The sequence below is a fragment of the Erpetoichthys calabaricus genome, chromosome 3 (assembly GCF_900747795.2).
Source record: "Erpetoichthys calabaricus chromosome 3, fErpCal1.3, whole genome shotgun sequence".
Classification (NCBI taxonomy): Eukaryota; Metazoa; Chordata; class Cladistia; order Polypteriformes; family Polypteridae; genus Erpetoichthys; species Erpetoichthys calabaricus.
In genome coordinates, this window is record NC_041396.2 from 304,756,286 (window position 1) to 304,776,343 (window position 20,058).

Below are 20,058 nucleotides of genomic sequence, written 5' to 3' on the forward strand. Positions count from 1 at the left end.
TGAAGGTCCCGGGTCATGTTGGTCGGCTCAGATCACCAAAACATCTTAGAAAAAACAGAAAAATCAACAGTCTGCTGTGGCAGAAGGAGAGCAGCAACAAGTCACGATATTCAATAACGGCTGTAATGAACAGCAAGAATTGGCTTTTCATTAAGAAACTGGTTGGAGTGAAATTGGCTGGAGTTTGACGTTCCAGTTTAGCTGGTCGTCTGTTGGCTCATTTCACATCTCATTTCTGATTGGCTGCCATTTAATGAAGAAACAAATCAATTCAGAGGACTGAATCCTTAAAAACAGGGCTATTAAAATGAAGGGAAAAAGAGTTAATTAGCAGTGAAAACTACTCACGGATTAGGAAAAGGGTAGAATGAAAACCTGCAGCCACTGTGACCCACACCACGACCGGAGTTGGACACACCTGACTTAAATAGAATCGAAAGATGTTTGGAATTATACAATCTATAATGCGAAGAAGCAGCGCTGGATGCAGATTAACGTCATTTACAGGACGAAGAGATTGCAGGTTAAGGGCCTTGCTCAAGGCTGGCACAAAGGAAAACTCTGAAAGAAAATTCTAGTGAAAAAACAAGAAGTGATCTGGACAAAGAAACACCAAGGAGCTGTTCTAACATGGGACAGGCTTTTCTGGACAGTTTTCCTTGAAGCATACAGTACAGTAAACCCACCAAATACACAAAATGTTTTCCTGCAGATTACAGTTTTATGTTACACTACTTCTGCTGCTACTCCAGTTTGTCTATTCTTACATTTACCAACCTTTAGGGAGATACAGTTCACTGCGGCGACGCACACTGAAGCACAGTAGTGACGGGATCTGACTGGGATCCAAAACCATAGAAGGGTGATTTAGCCAAGACCTATGGGAGCTCTGATGAAGCATGGGAGTGGGAATAGAGCACAGAGAAGACGAAGATGACCAGTTAGCGGACCAGAGAGAAGGAAGTCTTTATTTTAAATCACAAAATTAATGGCCGCCAGTGAGACTATATATCTACAGTACAGTGCCCTCCATACTGTTTGGGAGCAAAAACATTTTTCCTGGATTTCACCCTCTGCTCCACAATTTAGAATTACATATAAAACACGTCAGACATGATTAAAGTGTACATTGCAGACTTTCATTTAAGGAGTTTTCACAAAACACTTTATCCACACGGTCCCACCATTTCAGGGCACCATAATGTTTGGGACACAGCAATGGCAGGTCTATTAAAGCCATCATATTTAGGACGTTGTCACATATCCCTTGCATGCAACAACTGCTTGAAGTGTGCGATTCATCAACATCATCAGGTGCTGAGGATCTTCTCTGGTGATGCAGCCTCTAATGCAACCATCTTCAGGGCCTGCACCATTGGATTAATATTGGGTGACCGATTTGGCCATTCAAGAAGTTTCCATTTTATAGTTTTGATAAAACTGCTGTGTTGCCTCAGCAGTCTGTTTGGATCATTATCTTGATGTAAGATGAAGCGCCGTCCAGCAAGTTTGGAAACATCTACTGGAACTTAAGCAGATCAGAGGTTTCTACATAACTCAGTATCCATTGTCTGCCATTAGCAGTTTCACCATCAGTGAAGAGAAGTGTGCCAGCACCTGTGGTAACCATACATGCCCAAGCCATAACACCCCCAAGCACCATGTTTAACAGATGAGATGGTCTGCTTTGGATCTCAGGCAGCTCCTTGTCATCTCTACACTTTGCTGTTGCCATCAAACTGATGAGGTTCATTTTTGTCTCGTCTGTCCTCAAGACCTTTTCCCAGAATTCTGTAGGCTCATTTTCACAAACTGTAATATGGCTATCCTGTTTTTGTGGTTTGCACCATGCAGTGTGGCTGTTGTGTTTCTGTTTATGTCAAGTCTTCTGCTGATAGTCGTCTCTAAAACATCACATCAGCCTCCTGAAGGCTGTTTCTGGTCTGTCAGATGGGAGTTTGGGGCTTTTTCTTCACCACAGTGAGGATTCTTCTGTCATCAGCAATGGATTTCTTCCTTGGTCTACCAGTCCCTTTGTGATTACTGAGCTAGCCAATCCGTTCTTTCTTCTTCACGATATTCCAGACATTTGATTGAGATCATCCTAAGGTTTTACTGATGTCTCCAAAGGTTTACTTCTTGTTTTTCAACTTCATAATGTTTTCTTTGACTTTCACTGGCACAGCTCTTGTGTTCATGTTGAACAATAGCACCTACAGACACCTTTAGGTAGAAGCAGGCCAAGGTATATTAGGAAGCCATGAAACCCTCCTGAGGAATCACAAACACCTGTGACACCAGCTGTCCCAAACATTGTTTCCCTGAAAGGGGGGGGTCATATAGACAAAGTGTTGTCATTTCTACATGCTGTTAGTGAAATAACTCAATTTTTTTTTTTTTTTTAATTTTTATTCATTCACATACATAGTACAGTTAGGTCCATAAATATTTGGGCAGAGGCAACTTTTTTCTAATTTTGGTTCTGTACATGACCACAATGAATTTTAAATGAAAACTCAGATGTAGTTGAAGTGCAGACTTTCAGGTTTAATTCAGTGGGGTGAACAAAACGATTGCATAAAAATGTGAGGCAACTAAAGCATTTTTTTAACACAATCCCTTCATTTCAGGGGCTCAAAAGTAATTGGACAATTGACTCAAAGGCTATTTCATGGGCAGGTGTGGGCAAGTCTGTCATTATGTCATTATCAATTAAGCAGATAAAAGGCCTGGAGTTGATTTGAGGTGTGCTGCTTGCATGTGGAAGATTTTGCTGTGAACAGACAACATGCGGTCAAAGGAGCTCTCCATGCAGGTGAAAGAAGCCATCCTTAAGCTGCGAAAACAGAAAAAAACCCATCGGAGAAATTGCTACAATATTACGAGTGGCAAAATCGACAGTTTGGTACATCCTGAGAAAGAAAGCAAGCACTGGTGAACTCAGCAATGCAAAAAGACCTGGACATCCACGGAAGACAACAGTGGTGGATGATCGCAGAATCATTTCCATGGTGAAGAGAAACCCCTTCACAATAGCCAACCAAGTGAACAACACTCTCCAGGGGGTAGGCGTATGGATATCCAAGTCTACCATAAAGAGAAGACTGCATGAAAGTAAATCCAGAGGGTGCACTGCAAGGTGCAAGCCACTCATAAGCCTCAAGAATAGAAAGGCTAGATTGGACTTTGCTAAAGAACATTTAAAAAAGCCAGCACAGTTCTGGAAAAACATTCTTTGGACAGATGAAACCAAGATCAACCTCTACCAGAATGATGGCAAGAAAAAAGTATGGAGAAGCCGTGGAACAGCTCATTATCCAAAGCATACGACATAATCTGTAAGACACGGTGGAGGCGGTGTGATGGCTTGGGTGTGCATGGCTGCCAGTGGCACTGGGACGCTACTGTTTATTGATGATGTGACACAGGACAGAAGCAGCTGAATGAATTCTGAGGTGTTCAGAGACATACTGTCTGCTCAAATCCAGCTAAATACAGTCAAATTGATTCATGATACCGATGGACAATGACCCAAAACATACAGCCAAAGCAACCCAGGAGTTTATTAAAGCAAAGAAGTGGAAAATTCTTGAATGGCCAAGTCAGTCACCTGATCTTAACCCCATTGAGCAGGCATTTCACTTGTTGAAGACTAAACCTCAGACAGAAAGGCCCACAAACAAACAGCAACTGAAAGCCGCTGCAGTAAAGGCCTGGAAGAGCATTAAAAAGGAGGAAACCCAACATCTGGTGATGTCCAGGAGTTCAAGACTTCAGGCTGTCATTGCCAGCAAAGGGTTTCCAACCAAGTATTAGAAATGAACATTTTATTTCCAGTTATTTAATTTTTCCAATTACTTTTGAGCCCCTGAAATGAAGGGATTGCGTTCAAAAAATGATTTAGTTGCCTCACATTTTTAAACAATCGTTTTGTTCACCCCACTGAATTAAAGCTGAAAGTCTACACTTCAACTGCATCTGAGTTGTTTCATTTAAAATTCATTGTGGTAATGTACAGAACTGAAATGAGAAAAAAGTTGCTTGTACAATGCTCAATATCAATATTAAAGTGTAGAGTGCAAAGTGACAGTGCATAATTGAGGGAATGTTATACAGAAATGGTACTGGCTGACATGTAGGAGTTCAAAAGCCTGACAGCTTGGGGAAAGAAGCTGTTATGGGACTTGGCTATGCTGGTTCTAATGATGCAGTATCTTCTACCTGACGGCAGGAGGTCAAACCATACGTGTGATGGGTGAGAGACGCCTTTCACAATAGGCTCCACGCAGACAGCATGTCTGAAAGATGTCCTAGATTGAGGAGAGGGAGACCCCTATGATCCTCTCAGCAGTGATCACTACACGCTGCACAGTCTTGTGCTCATGGGCTTTGCTGTTTCCCAAACCACACAGTGATGCAGAAATGTACAAAAAAAACCTTAAGTGAAAGCCTGCAATGTGCACTTTAGTCACAATGTCTGAACTGTTTGATTTGTAATTTAAACTATGGAGCACAGGAAGAAATCACGGAAAAATGTCTCTTTGCCTCAAACATTATAAAGGGCACTGTAGCACTTCAGGTGGTATGGTTTTTGACTGGCACCTCTCTATTTGCTTTTGTTTGTGCCACTAGCTATACTATTTTAAAATTAAAACTAAAGACTAATTAAACCTGTATGTTTTGCTGTACTTTATTGCAGGCAGTGGAGAAACAGTTTTGTTCTTCCTCGGCTACTGTAGGTCAATCAAGGGTGTCTAAGCTACAGTGACAGTCATGCCTGGGTGAAGTCTGAAGGCCAGTGGATGGTGGTCATGGGTGTAAGTGCATTAATGCTGTGAATTGTAGATCTCTGATGGCTAGTAAGTTTAAGAATAGGCAAACGTGAGCAGTGACCGTGGTGTCATAGATAACTTTGGGCTAGAATAAAAGAATCTGTGCATTTGAAATACGTTTTTAAGAAAAGGTATCCCTCAAAAGCCTTCATCACAATAAAACAGCAGCAAATCCTGGAATACTTGGAAAATGATCATCAACAAATAATACTCAATGGTGTGTCAGACCTGGCATGGGAAACAGCAAACAATATTTTTGAAACACAAAAATGGAGATATAAAGGAAGAAGGTGCAGAGTGCCAAATGCCAAAGGTCTACAGTGCCGTGGAAAAGACTTTGCCCCCTTCCTAATATCCTCAATTCTGGCATATCCGACACAATGAATGGCCTTAAAACAGAATGCAATATTAGAGAAAGAGAAACCTCACAAAATATACAATGCTTTTCTTTTTTTAAAAAAAAAAATAATGCAAATTACTGAATACCCCAGGGCGGCACGGTGGCGCAGTGGTAGCGCTGCTGCCTCACAGTTAGGAGATCCAGGTTCATTTCCCGGGTCTTCCCTACGTGGAGTTTGCATGTTCTCCCTGTGTCTGCGTGGGTTTCCTCCGGGCGCTCCGGTTTCCTCCCACAGTCCAAAGACATGCAGGTTAGGTGGATTGGCGATTCTAAATTGGCCCTAGTGTGTGCTTGGTGTGTGGGTGTGTTTGTGTGTGTCCTGCGGTGGGTTGGCACCCTGCCCAGGATTGGTTCCTGCCTTGTGCCCTGTGTTGGTTGGGATTGGCTCCAGCAGACCCCCGTGACCCTGTGTTCGGATTCAGCGGGTTGGAAAATGGACGGATGGATGGATGAATACCCCAATCACCTGTTTGAAAAGTAATTTCCCCAATAAGCTTCAATACACATTGCAAGGATCAATTTAACAAAACGCTTGCAATAATTCAATGTCTGTCTTTCCCATCACTCTTCTTTGCAGAACTGCTTTCATTCAGACGTATTGGCCAGTCTGTGTGCCTGAATGGACCGTTCCTGGTTCTCTCTATTGGGTTTTATTCATGTAAAGACTCTGACTAGACTTGTGTTTGGTGGAATCCCAGGTGGGCTTAAAGTGGAGAAGGACAAACAAACTGTAATGGCCTTTACTTCACTATTAGCACGTAGACTTGTCTCGCTCAACTGGAAGAATCCTAACTCTCCTCTTTTAAGTCAGTAGGTAACTCATGTTCTATACGATTTGAAATTGGGAAAAAAATCAAATTCTCACTTAAAGGATCTGTGCAAAACTTTTTTAAAACCTGGCAGGACATAATCAATAACATTTTAGAATGAGCTTTTATATTGGGAGAAAAGACTCCTTTCTCTCTTTACTACTCTCTTTGCTCTGGCTGTTGGCCTTCCTATCTTTCTCATGGGTGAGGGTTCATTTGACTTTAGTTTTGTTAAGTTTGACTTGATCGTATAGAATATTATATGCTTTTAATAAATTCAATAAAAGATCAAAAAAAAAAAAAAAAAGACTCTGACGAGAGAACTCTAAAAATTCTGAGCCGTCCAGATGTAGACTTGCTTTAGTGTTTTGCCTCTTTGTCCTGCTGCATAACCCAATGATGCTGCAGCTTCTGGTCACCGACAGGTGACTGGACATTCTCATATGAACATTCTAGTCAATTATGGCAACTCGGCAACGCATCCCCAACCCGTCACACCAGCACCCCATGCTTTATTTTAGGTCTGATGTTCTTACTATGCAGTGGCAGACATAATGGGAACTGTGTGGTCTTCAGATGTCTAAATTTGGACTCATCTGCTGTTATTTCAGAAGGCTAAGGGATCATTAAGGTGATTGTAATCCTTGCTATCCTCCCATTAATCCCATTTTACTTCAGTCTCTTTATCTTCTCATGGAATTCTGAAAACTGAACACAGCCATGGTTGGAGAGTCCTGCAGTTCTTTGGATGTTCATAATAATACAATACAATGCAATTTATTTTTGTATAGCCCAAAATCACACAAGAAGTGTTGCAATGGGCTTTAACAGGCCGTGCCTTTTGACAAAGCCTTGACTCTCTAAGAAGACAAGAAAAACTCTCAAAAAAAACCCTTGTAGGGGAAAAAATGGAAGAAACCTTGGGAATGACAGTTCAAAGGGAGACCCCTTTCCAGGTAGGTTGGGCGTGCAGTGGGTGTCAAAACAAGGGGTAAATACAATACAAAAAAGTTGGTACATACAAGTAATAATAATTCTTTACAGTTATACAGCACTTTTCTCACTACTCAAAAGGACTTTACATAGACATAGGGGAACCACTTCAACCACCACCAACCTGGGTGATGCAATGGCAGCCATGATTGTGCCACTACGCTCTCAACACATTAGCTATTAGGTGGTGAGAGAGATAGCTAATTAGACGGGGACAGGATGGATGAGGCCGTGATGGGCAGTTTAGCCAGGACAACAAGATAAACCCTACATTTTTCAAAAGATGCCCAAGGTTCTTCAATGACTTCGGTTTCATGTCTCATCGGCAAGATAGCACCATATTTGGAGCACAGCGTCATTCTCACTGCACTGGGGCATTGGGATCCACATTCAGACCACTGGGTAAGTGCCCCTGTTGTCATGTGAAATTTTGTGTAGAAGTTGATAAATATTTTGTATGTAGACAAAGCAAATGTAATTAGTGTTTTATTTCATTGATATGCTTCATTTCTAATCAACCCATGAGTCTTTAGTGCCGACTCCGGAAGTGAATTTTATGGCAGGGTGGTTAGGGGGATGAGTGCCTCAGACTGGTTTGGCAAGCGATTCTCTGCGGAATGGGAAGGCCAAACTACCTGGCTGGCAAGCTTCACTCAACAAATGGTTTGGTGGGGGGCAGGTGTGAAAATAAGCCAGGAACTGGGGTTTGGGAGGTGGGGCGGGGGAATGTGTCACACTAGAATTCTATTGGTCTAAAGTTTGAATCAGAAGCCATTTTGTACCACAACACCCTATTGGCCGCTGGATGTATAAATTCAGTTGCTTTACCGCTCCCTCTCTCTCTCTCTCTCACACACACACACACCATTACCGTGAAAAGGACAACACACTGAAGAGCACAGCTCAGCAGCCATATTGAGACAGGCAGGTGGCCTGTCCTGAATAAAGCTACAAATGATGACTTAACTAAAGAAATTTAAGTAACTAACAAGTCTGTGTGCCACCTGAAAGTACACATCAGCATTTATCAGGTTGTGTGGTTGCCAATATTCACTTGCACTTTGCTTATTGTTATTATTTTATGAATATTATCAATAACACATCATTTAAAGTTGTAACTTAACTCCTGCCTGTCGTTTACTTCATGTAATTGCCTGAAGTTATAAATGGGGAGAAGTTACAAAGAACAACATGTTATAAAAATTGGCAAGTCTTTTGAGATATGAGGCATTCTGACAAAAGCTACACATTAAAGAATATGAAAGGGGAAAGTAGAGTAATAGAGAATTCTACCAAGACAAAGCAGGCCCCTACTGGCCTGACCAATACATCGTCCAGCAGCAACTCCTTCCTAGATGGTTTCCATTCCAAGTACTTGCCGGACTCTAACATGCTTAGCTTCAGGTGGATGACCTGTCCTGAACCGCAGGTCGTATGCTCTTTTGGGATCCTCTGTGACTTATTGAATGAGTTGTCACTGTGCCCTTAGCATCATTTTGGCAGGATGGCTTTTCCTGGGAAGATTTTCCACTGTTCCAAGTATCCTCGATGTGAAAGTAATGCCTGTCACTGTGGTGTCTTATACGTAAAAGGTTTGGTCGCCCTTTTATGATTCGAAAACTTTTTCCTTATCACTTCTGGAATGTCCTCTGACCAAGGACTAGTGTTCTTCTAGAAACCTTGTGGCAAGGACTCCATTCACACACTGAGGATCAATACGAGTGACTGGGCTTGGGGCTTTCCTGGAAAACCGTCTGGAGGTCGGCCAGATGTGAATCATAGAACTATATCCCCTCCTACACGCCCTCTCAAACCACCGGTATATCTTGTGAATAGCCCAGTCAGTATTTGCACAACCATCGCTACACGAGTTGCTCCGATAATGTCGGATGAAAAAAATCAAACAGCGAATCAACATCAAATTTCTCGTGAATTTTCTCTTTTTCCATAAAGCAGTTTTTGACCGACAAAAACATTCCTGTCCTCGATCATCCTCCCTATTCGCCTGATTTAGCTCCCTGTGATTTTCACTTGTTCCAGAAAATCAAAAGTAACCTGAAGGGAACACATTTTTCTTCAATGGATAAAGTGCAGACAAAAATCGGCAAGCCTGTTGAAGAGCCTCAAGTAAGAAAACTTCCAGCACTGTTTCAATCAATGGAAGATATGTATGGAGTGGTGTAGAGATCGGGAGGGGGAGTATAGAGAAGGTGACAATGTTTAGAATGCTGGAATTTATCAATAATTTTTTTTTTTTTTTTTTTTTTAACGAATCGGGTTATTTTTGTGTCTCACCTCGTACATGGAGAAGTGTACACTAGTAAGTCTGGCTGTGTTCAGTTAGCACAATCAAACTATCAGTGAACTTGGTCAACTGTTTTAGTGAGTAACTAAGGAGGCAATGAACTGAAGCCATTCATTGTGAAAAATACATAAAAACAGAAAACATCCGGAAGGGGCAAATATTTTTTCACATTACTGGGAGTGTAAAGTGTAGAAGATGCTGAACGCATTATTTGGAGGTATAAATATGTCCTAAATGTGTGGAAAAAAAATAACTGTGTGCAGTGCCGGTGACAATTCTACCACAAAGACAGCGCAGAAGCTAAAGCTGTGCAGAAGAGAGCAACCAGGTGCATTATGGGGCTTAAGGACAAGTCCTACTCTGATAGGCTCAGACAATGAAACCTCCAACTAAGGACGCTGCATAGGGACCTAGTCCAAATCTTCAAAAGTTTTAAAGGTATCGATGGAGCAGATTCAGCCAAAGTCTGTCAACTATACGGTGAATCCCATATTAAAGAGAAGTGCATTTGGGGTTGAAGCCAGGAAGCAAAGAGGTGTGGGAATTAGGAACAAACTACGGAAAATATGGAGCTGAAGCAGGAACATTGACAATCTTTAAGAAGGATCTGGATGAGATATTGGGGCCAGTTAGCTATTAGCTAACCAAATGAGCTAGACAGACAGATTGGTATCCTCTGGTTTGTCAAATTTCTCCTGTTTGTTTAATTAAAAAAAACTATTATTTGCAATTTAACATTAATAAAGGAAAAATGCTGTATGACAAGTTCTACATGTCACTAACAGAAATGGAAACAGCAATAATCAGAACACCACCTTTTAAGATATTATGGGAGTCAAAGAAATCATTGACAACCAATGAAAAAATAAGCATTTTGCAGGACGCAAAAAAAGGATTAAAGAACAGTATGTCATGCACAGACAAAAGAACAACTAGGTATTGTCACAGAAGACAAGGACGGACGGGGATCCCAGCTAGGACAGACGGTGCTCCCTATGCCAGCTAGGAGGCCTGCAGTGAAAGGGTATGCACCGGAGCCATGTATTCTCTTGGTACGCCTGGTGGCGGCATCCCTCAGGTTAACCGGCCACTAGGACATATGCAGGGGGCTAGTTGGGAGTTCTAGTTCCAATAGGTGGCATTGTCAGGTCTTTGGGTGGCACTGGAGAGAGTATCTGTGTGCAGGGGGCTAGTTGGGAGTTCTAGTTCCAATAGGCGGCATTGTCAGGTCTTTGGGTGGCACTGGAGAGAGTATTTGGGTTCAGGTTCCACCTGACCCGGAAGTGCATCCTGGCTACACCCATTGACGAACCAGAAGTACTTGTGGGTTGGGCTTAAAAATAAAAGGTACCCCCCACACCTCAGACAGGAGAACTGGAGTTGGAAGTGAAGGAAAGAGGCAACATTTTCCTGCAGAGGAGGCAGTCAGTTGTCTGTGTGTATTGGCAGAGATGTTAAAAGTTTACTGTTTTACATAAAAAAAGGGTCTTTTGGACCACAGCTTGTGTCCTGCGGAGAGTTGTGTATGGGGTTTGGGGATGCGTGGATTTCAGTCAACAGTATCAAAGTTGTCCTTTAAAAATTAAATTTACCTTTAGATATTAAAAGTTTGGTTAATCCCAAACTACTTTGTGTTAATGTACACTAGGGATGTTAAAATCCAAGGAATCTGGTAAACGTTTTATATAAAGAATCAAAAAGCATGTAAGCGTTTACACAGTAATCTAAACTTGTTAGTGTCAAATTACAGCAACTCAAAAATAAGCAGATTTAATGTTCATCTTATTCTTGGTAAACTCTGTTAAGTACTGGAAGGTCATGTGGACCACACTGTGCAGCAATCATTCCCCTGTTTGGCATTTCAATCTTTTTTCTGGTTTTGCCCATTCGCTGAGCGTGCACTCTCTCTCTCAAGGTGCGATGCAAGCACAAAGTGTAGAAAGGGGAATAAAAAGAAAAAAAGATAAAAAAAAAAAAAAAAGAAACGGAACGATGAACAGGGCGAACTTTACTCGGCTACATAACAACTATTTACGGTTGCTAGCTTGCTTGCTCAGTCCATGCTGGGTAGGCACAAAGCAGCTAATGGCACAGCTCGATTCTGCCTGCTTAAATTTGTTTTTAGCCATGTCAATTCACCATGTGATAAGGGGAATAAAGAAAAAAAGGAATTTGAACAGTGGACAAGGTAAACGATACTCGGCTAGACACAACCTATTTACATAAGCGGTCAGATGTTTTAGAACACATCAGCTTTTCCAGGTTTTCTTCAAATTTAATCAGAAAGAATGACCAAAAATGTTGAATAGGTAAGCCGGTAGAGGTTTAAATGTAAGGTTTAGATTAACAAAAACTGAAAAAAGGAAACTTCAGAAAATTATAAATGGCTCTTCTTCAGAGAAGAACTAATAGGTTACAACCTACAGATGTTCTACAGCAATTAAAGTGAGTGAAACCTTACAAGTTGAAGCAAACAATTTGCACAGGTGTGCCGACTTCTGCTGAATACTTAAAACCCCTCTGTGTTTCTTAAAGAGGTGTTGGACCGGTCAGTGTTACTACACTCTCTGAAGTGCTACTCCGTTTTACTGGGGGTCTGTCAGAGGTCTCTTTCTTGTTGCACTTGCTCCAATTCAGTTGTTATTTACAGAATTGACCTGCAATTTGACAAGGTGGCCATTTTATTTTCCTAATTGGTTTTCAACCTCAAACTGGTTAAAATGTTGACGCATTTCTTAACACTCATTCCTAATGTACAGAGAAGGAGAGAATAAAGCCGGAAGAGTGAATCCTAATTAGGACTTTAGATTCATACCGTTAAGTTTTGTTAATATGTGAAATAAAATATCATTTATATAAACAAAGGTTGAACACCTGGTGATCCTTACGGCTACGGGGTATCACTGTAGAATCGTTCCACCCACAACACTGAATGTTTGATCTCTTGCCCTCTGGCAAATGCTAAAGGGTCATCCATACACAAACCACCAGACTTAAAAACAGCTTCTTTCTGACAGAAGGTAAAAAAGCTGTCCTGCATCCTGCACAACACTCCACTCACTCTGGCCCAACTGGATGGACAACACCCCACCCCCCCAAACCCCATATAATTTCTTTGTGCAATTTTGCACACACTTCTAAATAACCTGTACAATTACATATTAACACGTGCAAAAACCCCCTTGATTGCAATCCTGCTCAGATCTGTTCTCTTTCTATGTGTATACCTGTCTGTTTATATACAGTGGGTATAGAAAAGAATCCCCCCCTTTGAAAAATTCCTATTTCTTTTGCTTTACAGCCTTAAATCAAAACACACAAACCAGCCTTACTTACTCAATGCAATCTATAACATCCAAGTAAAAGATATCACAGCTACAGTTCAGAAGAAATTTTAAAAATCAAAAACAAGAAATACAGTCGACCCTTGATATACGACTGGCCTGACATGCAAACAACTTGGTTTACAACCAAAATTTTTGTTTTGAATTACAACGAACATTACGACCCGAATGCGGTCACGTGTATCCGCTTGTGCGAATGTAAACAAACAGCCGACATCGTTTGTAATCGTCAGTCAGAGCCCAGATACATGTGTTTGTGGACGTAATTTCGGTCAGTGCAGTCATTTATATAATTTATTTCGATAATTGCTAAGGAACGAAGAGAAGGTAAAGAAAGCAATCACAATCGAAACGATGAAGGAAATTGTGTGGAAATATGAGAGTGGCGTTCGTGTGACCGATCTCGCTAATATGTACAGCATGTCGAAATCCACCATCTCAACAATTTTACAAAGAAAAGATTTGCATAAGGAAACTCCTTCCAAACAATAACCACCTTCCATTTCATTCTCCTACTCCTTCCTTCCTGCAAGCCAAAGATGTCAACTTAAATGGTGAGTACAGTATGAAATTGTTGTTTCTGGTAGGCTAGGCACTTTTTATAATTTTTTGGTTAGTACATTAGAATAATTATTGGTGTTTTTGGTAAATTATGCACACTATACAACCCTTTTTTATTAAAAAAAGTTAAGTAAGTGTTGCTGTGGGAGTTCGGAACACATTAAGGGCATTTCCATTATTTCTTATGGGAAAAATAGTCTTGACTTACAACCAACTTGAGTTACAGCCAGCCCTCGCAAACAGATTGAGTTCGTAAGTCAAGGGTCCACTGTACTGAGATTAATAAAGGACCCCCCCCCCCCCCCCAAACTCAATCAGGTGTAAGTGCCCACCATTTATTTCCATTGCAGACCATGGTTACTGGCTTCCTTCTACCTGTGAACAATTGTAATGAATGTGATTAGTGAAGCTGTTCCTGGAGCATTCATTCCCTTGCTTGGTAGTGCCACTGACAGCAAACAACTGACTATGGGTGGCCAGCCATTTTCAAAAGATCTCAGGGACAGAGTTGTGGACAGACATAAGACAGGAGATGGAGACAAACGAGAAAAAAGTGAATGTCCTCATGTGGCCAGTCAGAGCCCAGATCTAAATCCCATTGAAAATCTATGGATAGATTTGAAGATAGCAGCCCACCAACGCTCACCATCCAATTTGACCGAACTTGAACAGTTAAACTATAAAGAAGAGTGGGTTGGGTTTAGGGGAATTGGCAGGCAAATATCTAGGGTGACCTCCATAATGTTTGTGACACATTTTTCCCTAGATTTCCCCCGTCCCGCTACAGGGTTTAAAATTACAAATCAAACAATTCAGATGTTGTGATTAAAGTGCACATTGACGACTTTCATTTAAGGGAATTTTTAGACATTTCAGTTACACCACACTTTTTCTACATGGACCTCCCCATTTCATGCCACCATAATGTTTGGGACAATTGGCATCACAGGTGTTTGTGAGTCCTCAGGTGTGTTTCATTGCTTCCTAAGATACCTCAGTTTGCTTCTACCCATTGGAGTCTGTAGTTGCCATTGTTCAGCACAAAGACAAGGGCTGTGCCAGTGAAAGTCAAAGAAGCCATTATAAGGCTGAAAAGCAAGAAGTAAACCATTGGAGACATCGGTAAAACCTTTGGATGACCAAAATCGACTGTCTGGAATATCATAAAGAAGAAAGAACACACTGGTGGGCTCAGTAATCGCAAAAGGACTGGTAGGCCAAGGAAGACCTCCACTGCTGATGACTGACGAATCCTCACTATGGTCAAGAAAAAGCCCCCAAATGCCTGTCTGACAGATCAGAGACAGTCTTCAGGGGGCTAATGTGTATGTGTGTGTGTGTGTGTGTATGTGTGTTTGAGAGACAACTATCAGCAGAAGACTTCATGAGAAGAAACAAAGAGGACACACTGCAAGATGAAAACCACAAAAACAAGAAGGCCAGATTACAGTTTGTGGAAAAAGGACTTCAAAGAGCCGGCAGAATTCTGGCAAAAAGTCTTGTGGACAGATGGGACAAAGATGGACCTCATCAGAGTGATGGCGAGAGCAAACAGTGGAGACTGAAAAGGAACCAAGCAAGATCCAAAGCAGACCATCTCATCTGTTAAACATGGTGCTGGGGAGGGGGTTATGCCTTGGGCATGTATATCCACCACAGGTCCTGGCACACTTTTCTTCAGTGATGATGGAACTGCTGACGGCACAATGAATTCTGAGGTGTAATGAAACATCTAATGTGTTCAAGTTCCAGTAAATGCCTCCAAACTCATTGGATGGCGCTTCATTTTACAACAAGGTAATGATCCACACAGACTGCTGAGGCAGCAAAAAAAAGGAAAATTCTGTAATGGCCAAGTCAGTCACATGACTTCAGTCTTACTAAGCAGGACTTCCATATGCTGAAGAGAAAACTTAAGGTGAGAAGCCCCTGGAAACAAGAAGGAACTGAAGGTGGCTGCACTGGAGTCTTGGCAGAGCATCACCAGAGAAGATCCTCAGCTGCTGCTGATGTCTATGAATCGCAGACTTCAAGCAGTCACTGCATGCAAGGGCTATGTGACAAAGTCCTAAATATGGCAGCTTTAATAGACCTGCCATTGCTGTGCCACAAACATTATGGTGCTGCTCCCAAAATAATGGAACAATGTACATAAAGCGTTGTGTGACTAAAATGTATGCAGATCCCCTTAAATAAAAGTCCGCCATGTGCACGTTAATCATGTCTAAATTGTTGGATTTATCATTTTAAACCGTGGAGCAAAGGGGGAAATCAAGAAAAAAATGTGTCTTTGTCCCAAACAATATGGAGGGCAATGTATACTGCTATTATATAGTAGTGTTCATTTATGATATCCATTACTATTACAACATTAGAACAATCTGGACAAGAACAGGCAATTCAGCCCAACAAAGCTCGCCAGTCCTATCCACTTAATTGTTCCAAAATAACATCAAGTTGAGGTTTGAAGGTCCATAAAGTCCTACTGTCCACCACACTACGTGGTCACATATTCCATGTGTCTGTGGTCCTCTGTGTGAAGAAAAACTTCCTAAAGTTTGTGTGAAATTTACCCTTCACAAGTCTGCAACTGTGTTGCCGTGTTCTTGTCAAACTCATTTTATAGTCACAATTATAAAGTAACAGTTATATGTGTTTGTATACACATGTACTGAGTATTGTGCACAGCTGTGACATTAAAGATCGTCTTATCTTTCAAGCCCCCTACTTGCTTTACCTGGCCTTTTCTGAAGAAATTTGGGAGATACTTCATTGCGTTGCCACGGATGCAGGCGATGTTCTGATAGCAGCCTGGATGGCTCTCTCGTAGGGCACGGATTCGGTCCTGGACGTAGTCTGACACTTTGACTCGGATCTCCATACCTAACATGAGCGTCTGTGGGAAGAGCGGCGAGAGCTCCACTGCCAGAGAGAAAGAGGGAGATGAGGGTTAAAAAATAAAAAAAAGAAATGAAAAGTGGGTTTGGTTAGTTCAAACAGTCCATAGGCCCAGTTTACCTAACAGGCCTCCATATCCACAGCCAATGTCTGCAAACTCCACCTGTGCAGCAGGCACTGGCTGCTCCAGAATGTTCTCTTCATCAAGGCAACTGTCCTCAGTCTGAGATTTGAAGAACTCTGGGTAGTGTTGGTCCCAACACATCTCTTCTGGCTTTATTGGGCTGAAACAAAACAGAAGTGACAAACTGGTCATACAAGATGAGCCTTTTACCCTGAGGAAGCATCCAAAAATTGAGAAACTCAGCTCTCCAGTGAAGAGTGTTCAGTGGCACACATTGTCTTCAATAATATATATTGTGACTGATGCCAGCCGGGTGGAAGGAAAGGGAAAAAGAGCAAGGTTGGGACATTATCACCCCCAAGATGCTAGAGGGCAGCCCCCCTTCGTTGCTAAAGCACCACGGGTCCCTACAGGGCATGGTGGGAGAGTTGTAGTTTGGAGCAGCCCTGTTAGGCTCCTTGGGTGCCACCAGGGGGTGCTGCAGGTAGAGCTAAGCCCTTTGTGGCACTACACCCGAAATGTCAAGGAACACCTGGAGCACTTCCGGGTGCACTATGCAAGGAGCTGCCTCTCCCCCAGACAAGGAGCCAGAGTCGGGAAGAGGTAGACAAAGCATGCAGGAGGAGGAGGAGTGGGGACAGAGACAGAGAGAAAGAGAGAGGAAGAAGAAGGGACTGTGCTCATTTGTACATTTGGTGTTTGTATTGTGCTGTGTTGTGAGGAGCAACAGAAAAGCGCTTCCCCTCTTAAATAAAAGGCGTGTTGTCTAGCAAACCTTGTGTGTCTGCCTGTCTGTGTTGGGGTTAGGGAGCTGTACGCCCCCTGGTGGTCCACTATAAACAAAACAAAACAAAACAAGGGAGCCCCCATCTGTACAGACACACACACACTCCATTATAATTTTAGCATTGTGGCCTCTTTTTTTTTGCTCAGATTTTGAAAACCAGTTTTGTGTCTTTGTAATTTTGCAATGTTGTTTGAACTTTTCAGTGAAACTTGTGAGGTTTTTGCTGTATTTTTGAATCAAAAAAATAATGATATTAGAAGTAATATAGTACATCTCTCCAATACTGAACCACTTAAACCCCGGTACTCCATTTCAAACAATTAAATTCTTTGACCAGGATAGATTTACCTGATTTATATAAAATAATTTCTCAACTGAGACCCTCCACCTGCGTCCTCGACCTAATACCAACACGTTTTTTCAAAGAAGTATCAGGCGTACTAATTGATAGCATTCTTGACATAGTAAACGCGTCATTAAATACGGGGGTCTTCCCAGACTGTCTTAAGAATGCTGTAGTTAAACCCCTGCTCAAGAAAAATAATCTTGACTCCTCTGCTTTTGAAAATTTTAGACCTATTTTTAACCTGCCTTTCTTAAGTAAAATTCTAGAGAAGGCAGTCATTATGCAGCTTAATGACCACCTTAACAAACCTGCTATTCTTGATAAGTTTCAGAACAAATCACAGTACAGAAACTTCACTCATTAAAGTAGTAAATGACTTGTGGGTAAATGCAGACAGAGGTCGTTTATCTGTTTTCATCCTCTTATATCTGAGTGCCGCATTCGATACCATTGATCACAATATTCTTAGAAATTGCCTTTGTCAATGGCTGGGCCTCTGTGGCAGGGTCTTAAATTGGTTTGAGAAAGAAATTCTTTGTAAGTTGTGGTAATTATACTTCAAAGACCCATGATATTTTATATGGTGGTCCACAAGGCTCTACCCTGGGTCTGCTGCTCTTTTCGATTTACATGCTTCCATCAGGTCAGATTATCTTAATTCTTATTTATTTTGTCTTTTTTCTCTTTCTTCATCATGTAAGGGTAAAAGAGGTTGCCATGCCGTTTTGGTTCCTAGGACTTGATTGTGACGTGGTGTGTGACATCATCAGGCCTTTCAGGGTAAAATGGCAGCACTGCACACAGTCAGGTATACCTTGGAGGATCAAAGAACAATCCACAATGTTAGAGCAATTTAGGTGGAAACCTTGAGCTAGGAATGGCTCTTTTTGGGTTTCTAGCTTCTTTTGGTTGTTGATTGTGAGTCTGCACATCTCCTTGACTTTTTGATCTTTGTGTTTTTTCTGGTTTTCGATCCCAAAGTTTATCTTTATCCCACCCTTGTTACTCCCAGATTCTTAACGTGATCACCATAAACCTCGGATTTTCAATCTACATTTAAACACCCTCAGTGCAGTGCAATGCGGCCTATGCACACTGCAAACACGGCGCTCCCAGGTGCACACTTGGTTTCCCAGCCACATAAAACACTGACCCATGGAGATCTCATTGTGTCCAGCATGCTTGGACATGGAGCTTACTGGTTACACACACAGCGGCACTGAGACTCAAAGACTAACAGAGCTGATTGGTTTCTCGCTGGCAAGAATGCACAGTAGAGTTTCTGTATGTGACACAAGTATTTACTGCACAAGACTGTTGATAACAAAGTAAGGTAAAGATAGAAATGATAGGACAGAACATGCTGTGGTGGGTTGGTACCCTGCCCGGGATTGGTTCCTGCCTTGTGCCCTGTGTTGTCTGGGATTGGCTCCAGCAGACCCCCGTGACCTTGTGTTCGGATTCAGCAGGTTGGAAAATGGATGGATGGATGGACAGAACATGAAAGAAGAAGTGCTGCATGGGGAACAGGTTATGTGAATCCCACCTATGACGTCTAAAAAGACTAAAATGTTCTGGAAATGTTTAGCTGCACATTGTTAAATAATGATGCGCTCTGAAATGAGGATTTTACATTTTTATACAGATCGGCGGTCCATTGCAAAATAAGTGAAGTAAATGTTCTCAACTGACTTTTCCAATTGAAAAAAAAATTTAAATGTAGCCACTTCTGAGCTCATATATTTGCACAGTTCTATCCGTACGATCTAATGGTATCAGTATGCTGCTGCTGGAGAATGTGAATTTTCCCTTGGGATTAATAAAGTATCTATCTATCTAATGATGCATGCATTTTGTCACAGAATGACTCTGTGTGCATGGAAAAGCATCTTTGGTCAGAGGGGCTTTTATGGTGTTGTAGTGCACACACTGTGTGTTGCCATCAGGATTACAAGGTGTTAATTAGGGTGTGTATGACCTCAGCGTCACTCCTTCTAATACAACACCTCTTTAAACAGCTTCTTGGGACTGATCAGGCTTATTATTACTGGTCTATGCTATCCGTTTGGATATCTGCAGTTGACCAGCTTAAATATGCCAGGATAGATAAACAGATATGAAAGGAACTACAGTGCATCCACAAAGTATTCACAGCGCATCACTTTTTCCACATTTTGTTATGTTACAGCCTTATTCCAAAATGGATTAATTTCATTTTTTTCCTCAGAATTCTACACACAACACCTCATAATGACAACATGAAAAAAGTTTACTTGAGGTTTTTGCAAATTTATTAAAAATAAAAAAACTGAGAAATCCCATGTCCATAAGTATTTACAGCCTTTGCTCAATACTTTGTCGATGCCCCTTTGGCAGCAATTCCAGCCTCAAGTCTTGTTGAATATGATGCCACAAGCTTGGCACACCTATCCTTGGCCAGTTTCGCCCATTCCTCTTTGCAGCACCTCTCAAGCTCCATCTGGTTGGATGGGAAGCGTCGGTGCACAGCCACTTTAAGATCTCTCCAGAGATGTTCAATCGGATTCAAGTCTATGCTCTGGTGGGCCACTCAAGGACATTCACAGAGTTGTCCTGAAGCCACTCCTTTGATATCTTGGCTGTGTGCTTAGGGTCGTTGTCCTGCTGAAAGATGAACCGT

At 41.8% G+C, this 20,058-nt stretch overlaps 1 protein-coding gene across 1 annotated transcript in view; it reads right to left on the minus strand.

The window, feature by feature from the left end:
• mettl1 (methyltransferase 1, tRNA methylguanosine) overlaps window positions 1-20,058 on the minus strand; it is a 62,166-nt gene that overhangs the window by 16,737 nt on the left and 25,371 nt on the right. Inside the window, exons 2-3 of the mRNA XM_028798656.1 lie at window positions 16,263-16,426; window positions 15,982-16,166 (exon numbers count right to left, since the gene is read on the minus strand). Of these exons, the coding sequence (XP_028654489.1) occupies window positions 15,982-16,166; window positions 16,263-16,426 (349 nt within the window). The remainder of the gene's footprint in view (window positions 1-15,981; window positions 16,167-16,262; window positions 16,427-20,058) is intronic.